This window comes from Corylus avellana, chromosome ca7 (genome assembly GCF_901000735.1).
Source record: "Corylus avellana chromosome ca7, CavTom2PMs-1.0".
Lineage (NCBI taxonomy): Eukaryota > Viridiplantae > Streptophyta > Magnoliopsida > Fagales > Betulaceae > Corylus > Corylus avellana.
This window is the reverse complement of record NC_081547.1, coordinates 12,747,012-12,754,010: the sequence shown is the minus strand read 5'-3', so window position 1 is coordinate 12,754,010 and position 6,999 is coordinate 12,747,012. Positions and strand designations below refer to the sequence as shown.

At 36.2% G+C, this 6,999-nt stretch overlaps 1 protein-coding gene across 1 annotated transcript; it reads left to right on the top strand.

Moving 5' to 3' along the window:
• The first annotated feature begins 524 nt into the window (after window positions 1-524).
• LOC132187874 (conserved oligomeric Golgi complex subunit 3-like) lies at window positions 525-2,455 on the top strand. Its single transcript, XM_059602306.1, has 4 exons — window positions 525-615; window positions 1,490-1,615; window positions 1,931-2,031; window positions 2,323-2,455. The coding sequence occupies exons 1-4, from the start codon at window positions 595-597 to the stop codon at window positions 2,453-2,455; spliced, it is 381 nt and encodes a 126-aa protein (XP_059458289.1). The 5' UTR covers window positions 525-594.
• The last annotated feature ends 4,544 nt before the right edge of the window (window positions 2,456-6,999 follow it).

Below are 6,999 nucleotides of genomic sequence, written 5' to 3'. Positions count from 1 at the left end.
TAAGATTGGAATTGACCCCATTCAAATATTTGGTCATTCATGTAATTTTGCTTAATGAGTTGATGAAACCTTAGTTTTTGAGGCCTTATAGCTTAGGGACAAAGTATAGATGAACATAAACTTTGCTAAAATTATTCTTCTACTTCAAGGTTTAGTTATTTTTTTCGCATATTTTCTTTTTTCTGTCTTTCTTTCTTTCTTTTTCTCTATTTTTTTTTTTAAATCAAGCACAACTAGAAAGAGAAAATTTAGTTTCTAACATAAAAGCGTGATCATAAAAGGTTGATCATAATGTGTCACTATGAACAAATCGAGAAAAGATCCTAGTTTCTCTTCCAATTATGATACCAACTGCTTCAATTAATGATTTTAGAGAATAACTGAATTCTGTGGATGGCTGATTGTCTTTTTTATTTCGTGTTTGGTCGATACTGTTATAATTGATGAAACTATTCTTTGTATTGCTATTTTCCTTACTTCCAGGTAACTCTAATATGTGGCGGGTACTCCTTTATTTGCAGGAACTTGAGAAAAGCCTAAAAGCAACTTGTGAGGAGTTCATTATGTCAGTCACTAAGCTAGTTTGTGGATCCTATGCTTTCATTTGTTACCAAGGTTTGTCTATTTCCTCATTAGGTATGTTAGGCTGACTTCAGAATATAATGCTGACTTCACTAGTTAGCAAATTGAGAGATCAGACCCTGGACATTTTGGCTGGTAATTTTTGACATGACACGCGAACCCAATACAAAATTGGTAGGTTAAGGTTAAAGAGTCTGACCCGCTTAATTAAATGGATCTATCTTATACTTATACTTCAACACAACTCAATCTTAACACACGATACTTAGGGCAAACAATTTTTGACATGACTTGCGAACTCGACATGTACCCAATACGAAATTCGCAGGATTGAGTTCAAAGATCGGACCTGTTTAATTAAATGGGTTAGGTTAAGGTTGACCTATATAGTCTTATACCTATGCTTTAACACAACTTGAAGCGAATACGAATGGCACCCCTACTGAATATTAAGTATGAAGGCAGTTAAAAATCTAAGTGTCTTGTGATATAGGGGAAGGTGTGCGTGTATCCAAAGAAGTCGAAGTGAGAAAATTTACTTCAAAAGAAAAAAAAAAAAAAAAAACTGATGTGACTTTGCTTATTCCCGGGGACGTGAGAAAATTTACGTTGTTATGGAATAGAACACTTTGCCCCTCTTCGATTCCATTTTTTCTTTTTGGGTACTTCTAAGATGACTTCATAGAAGTCTACAAACTATGCACAAAAGTATCATAAAAACCTGTTCCGCTACATGATTTCTAATATTAAGGTGCAAGTTTACTGTCTAACCATTATAATTAGTAGTAAGTCGAACATCAGACATTTAAATTCTCTCATATATTACTTATAACCTGTTTTCCATGTATTGCTTATGAAAAATAATATCTCTCATATAGAATGTAAATGCTACCAATTTTTTTAGTAGGTGACAGCTGTGAAATTTGCACTATCCTCGGGCATTCAGAATCAAAAGCTAGAGTCGGTTATGGCCAAACCACTTAAGGATCAAGCTTTTGCTTCTCCAGATAAGGTGGCTGAACTTGTTCAGAAGGTATGTCATGAAGTTCTATTGATTTATGACGTCTCAATAAAAAAAGCTATTTGTTGATTTTAGGTAAGCGAGGAACATTCTCTAAATTGTTTTCCCATTTTCTCTTTGCCAATGCAAACTATATTAAACGTGAGGGTGTTGCATGATAAGTTCTTTTCAACCATGTACATGCGCGTGATAGATCTCGTATGAAAGGATTTGGCATAACATGTTTGATTTCCAGGGTCATTTTGTTTGGTATCCAAATGGACATTGTCTAAGTCGTGTTTAAGATGTTTGAGGCTCACTTGTGTTGATTCTGTATTATTGGAACAGGTAAGCGCTGCTATACAGCAAGAGTTGCCGCCAGTTATGGCAAAGATGAAGCTTTATCTGCAGAACCCATCAACCCGAACAATACTTTTCAAACCAATAAAGTAAGTTTATTGATTCATGTTTTGTCTTTCTTTCCTGGGTTATTTTAAGATTATCCTGAAGGCTATCTGGGAAGATACCCACATGTGATTAAATTCTATAGTCATTGTAATTGCATTCTTTTTATACATATCCTTGGGTGAATAAAATATGTACCATAAGCATCATTTGACTATTTATTAATCCATGTTGATTCTGTTCATTGTGACTTATGTCAAATTTTCTTCTTGCTCAGTTGAATGAATTTATCATAATCTAGCGCCTTTCCCCCCTTTTTATCTGGGTAAATACAGGACAAACATCGTGGAAGCCCATGTACAGGTACAATCCATGTTAAAAGCAGAATACTCCCCTGAGGAGATACAAAACATCATCAATATGGTGTCTATACAGGATCTGCAAGCACAACTTTGTAATCTCCTGTAAGGTAAACTTGCCATGTCCGTCGAATTACTTAATGCCAAATCTTCCATCAATCAGATGATCTTGACATACAGCGGCCGGGGCATTAGGTTTGCCACTATGGATCCTTGACGTTGCTGATAGGTTTATAGTAAATTAAAATATTCATATTCTCCATCAATAGTTACTCTTTCTTATAGCCATGTTGCTTTCGATAATATGACAATCATAAGTCGGCAAGGAGATGGAATCTGATTAATTTGATTGCTTTAAGGCTATTCACATTTTTTTTTGGCATCATTAACTGTATGTACAGGCATCACACTTTATAGAGATTCAATTTTATGTCAAGGCCTTCCAAATAGTAATATAATTTTAATAGAAAAGGAAAAACTAATTTTTTTGTTTAACAGGCATAAAGTTATGTTGACATACCAATCCAATATAAAAGTCAATAAGATAAGCATCTGCTTTTTGGAACAAGAACTTTTCCAGTTCATTTGAACCGGATAATATCCGGTTCAAATGAACTGGACATGATCATAATTTCTGCTTTTTAGTCTGTTTAGAATGACTTGTTGCAAAAATAGCTACTGAGGGACATGCACTTAAATGTATCTGCCTCTTGCCTTCCTGCAATTAGGCATTGTCTATGCATTTCTTTTTATGGTTAAGAGTATGTTTGGTACACGAAATGGCTATTCCATTAGGAAAGAGAAAGGGAAAAATTTACTTTACCCCACTGAAGTTTCGGCGGTTTTTCAATTCGAACTTCAATGTTTATTAATTGGCAATGTATCCCCTAATGTTTCAAAAATTTTCAATTCAGACCATTTGTTTCTAATATCCGTCTAATTGGATGGAAATCATCCTACATGCGTCTCACGTGGGATTTTGATGTCTTCTATTCCAATTTTGCCCTCATTAAAACTTATGAAATTACGTAATGATTCTCGTTAAAACTTACGAAATTGAGGGTAATTATATAATTTCATCCATTTTAATGAGGGCAAAATTGGAATAGAGGGCATCAAAATTTCACGTGGGATGATTTCCGTCCAATTAGACGAAAATTAGTAAAGGAGAGCCTGAATTAAAATTTTTTGAAACATTAGGGGGTACATTGCCAATTTTTAAACATTGGGGTTTGAATTGAAAAACTCCTGAAACTTTAGGGGGTAAAGTGAATTCAACCCAAAGAGAAATAAACCTTTATTAAAAATGGAAGAGGGTTGAATAAAGTTGCCTTGGTGTTAAATTATGTATATACCCTTAATACTTGGAATAGTCATTCCCATGACCATAAGTGAATAACTATTTCTTAAATTGATGAATAGTTATTCCTCTAAATTATCCCCCCATGGGCCATAGGAGTGGCTATTTTTAGGCTATTCTATTTCACATTTCATTTTCAATACAAGCTATTCTTTTTTTCTAGTGGAATGGCTATTTTTAGGCTATTCTATTTCACATTTCATTTTCAATACAAGCTATTCTTTTATTTTTTTAGTGGAATAATCATTTTGCATACCAAACGTACGTAGCCTAAATGTTTTTTACCTTTGCAAAATGGTCTTCTTGTTGTTTGAAAAACCAATGGAATTTTTTTCATATGTACAAAAAGTTGCATAAAATCTGTAAAATGTTGTCACGTGTACAATCGTGTCATATCGACATCTCTTAAAACAAATAAAAATAAATAAAAACTGCAAAAAGGGGAAAGAAGAAAAGAAACATAGAAAAAAAAAAAGAAAAAAAAAAAAAGGAAAAGGGGTGATGGTGAGGAAAATCTCTTTTGAGCGTGGAGGTAGGAATTCCCTAGTGACTCCCCCCACCTTTGCAAAGGTGGTTTGCGAAGAACTCTCTTATCCTTGCGCCTACCTGTTCCCACACCGTGGAGGTAGTTGTAAGGATGGAAAAATCCTCTATAGCCCACCCTGACTTGCCTCGCCCACCCTATCTTGCCTCTTGAACAATGTGGGATATGGAGGACTCCGATCTCATAGGTAGGTCAGGGGAGTTGAAAGGTCTGCCTTACTTTTGTAGAGGTTGTTTGTGGGGGAATCTTCCTTTGCTTTTGTATAACTGAAGTATTAAATTTTGATTTTAAGCTGGCTTTTGTTTTACCGAGTTTTAAAAGATTTTATAAACTATTGAATTTAAAATGAAAGGCCATGATTTTATAATATGAAAATCTCCAATTTTAAGTAATTAGAGAGAATCTCAATCCCTCCTTAAAAAGGTGGTAGGACCCCTTGAACCTCCCAAGATGGTGGGTTGTGGGGAACTCCACTACCCCGACAAAGTGGCCCCTTGTGACCTACCCCCTTTCCCACCTAACATGGGAGAGGCAGGTGGAAGGTTCTTGTGAACCATCTCTGTAAGAAGTGCGAGTAAGTTGCCAGAGGAATTCTCAATACCACCTATGGAGATGATTTTTTCTCACCTCCCCTGCCATCACTTTCTTTCTGTTTATTTTATTTTTAATTTTAATGTTTTTTTTGGAGGGGGGGGGGGGGGACAATGGGTTAACAACTTTATGTATACGTGGTTGAAATTTTGTTAGTTTTTTGGATGGTAAATGAACAAAATGACCATTTTAAGGTGAAAAGCTCGTGGACCAAATTTGTCTCTTAGGAGGTTTTTTAATAGGTAAATTATAGGGACCAAATTTGTATTTAACCATTTTTTTTTTAAAAAAAAAAAACTGACATTTTGGTTTTTCTACCGGAGGTGAGCTGCTCCCATTTTGTTCCCTCATAAATTATGTTATAATATCCTATTACAACTATGCCATCATTTTCTTATGTATTAACTATGTCATTGTTATCGGGTAATCATCAAAAAATACCTATGCGCTTCTCCAAGTTCCAACCAGAGTTCAAGAGAGACGAAAGCAAGAAAATTATTATTATTATTATTTTTTTTTTTGGGCTAGTTGATCAGGCTGTGAATAAGTAAAATTGTAAGAAGGCAGAAGTATCAAGCAGAGTGTTAGGACATTTTTTCGATCTAAGAGTTTTTAATTGATGTGATCTGCAAGTTCTTTGCATTCTTCAAGGCGTCCTTAATCTTTAATCTTCGCGCTCCTACAAGACAATAACCAATTAAGAGAACTAGCTGGCAGGGTATCGGCAGGTCTCACTCCGATGCCTAAGTCAATTATTGAGAGAAGAGTATGCCCAATACAAGATAATTGAGTCTAAGGTTTATACTTGGTATTGGGGCTTACTTCAACTTGCCCTATAAGTTCTGAAAGTTGTTGCTCATTATTCTTCTAGTGGGCTAGTATTGGTCTTGAGGCCATGATATATTTGGTAGGCCAATAGAGTGAAATTATTCCCAACAGTTACCCCTCAATTCCCTTATTCAAAGAACTTGCATAAGGGGAATTTAGCCTGTCTCGAGGATTCCACAGCCTATTCTATCCGAGGCTCAAATTGCTCTTGTAGTTGGATGCCGTTTGATTGCCTCGTCATTATCGCCATTAAGAGACGCTTCGGTTTCTACCAACTGTGCTGCTTCATCATTGTCATTATTCAATGTGCCGGTTTGATTCCCGAGGGGTATTTCTAAAATACCCCTTATAACCGGGGCTAGAACTTTATTTGTTACGGTTATCTTCTTTGACCGAGAGATAAATTTGACCCTCCCTTCAAGACTTGGTTGAGAAACCAAGTATTCATCTTCTCACCTTGACCCAAGGGCTAAATCTGACCCTCCCTTCAAGACTTGAGGGTTAAATCTAATGCTTCCTTCAAAACAGGAGGATTAAATTCGACCCCATCTTCAAGACTTGGTTGAAAAACCAAGTAATAACCTTCAAATCAAAACTGAGGGTTAAATCTAAGCCTTCCTTCAAGACGTGAGGGTTAAATCTACCCCTCCTTTGAAGATCCGAGGGTTAAATCTGACCCTCCTTTGAAAACCCAGTGGTTAAATCCGACCCTCTCTTCAAGATTTGGTTGAAAAATCAAGTAATAACCTTCAAATCAAAACCGATGGTTAAATCTGTCCCTTCCTTCAAGACCCGATGGTTAAATCTGACCCTCCCTTCAAAATTCGAGGGTTAAATCTGACACTCTCTTCAAGACTTTGTTGAAAAACCAAGCAATAGCCTTTTTTGTGAGACTCGATGGTTAAATCCGACCCTTCTTCAAGACTCGAAGGTTAAATCTGGCCCTCCCTTCAAGACCTGAGGATTAAATCCAATTCTCCCTTCAAAAACCAAGGGTTATATTTGACCCTCTCTTCAAGACTTGGTTAAAAAATCAAGTAATAATCTTTGTCTGTGTATCTTTCCTTCTCTGGAATGGTTGCCTTTGTATCGTCTCGCTTTGGTTTGGAGCTTTCTCCTTGTGCCCTAGGTTAGTTCTACCATGTTTAAACCAGGGCATTTTCCTATGCCTTATTTTTGTCCAAGGTTGTCTCCCTGCCTTGCTTTTGTCCAGGGTTGTCTTCCTACCTCGTTTTTATCTAAGGTTGTCTCTCTGGCTCGTTTTTGTCCAGGGTTTTCTCTCTACCTTGTTTTTTTGTCCAGGGTTTTCTCTCTACCTTGTTTTTTTGTC

What these genes read in the sequence shown, in the direction of transcription:
- LOC132187874 (XM_059602306.1), top strand. Translation starts at nt 595, where the DNA reads ATGCTTTCATTTGTTACCAAG. An exon ending in TGCTTTCATTTGTTACCAAG is followed by an intron (nt 616 to 1,489) that starts GTTTGTCTATTT and finishes TTTTTTTAGTAG; the next exon opens with GTGACAGCTGTGAAATTTGC. An exon ending in ATACTTTTCAAACCAATAAA is followed by an intron (nt 2,032 to 2,322) that starts GTAAGTTTATTG and finishes GGGTAAATACAG; the next exon opens with GACAAACATCGTGGAAGCCC.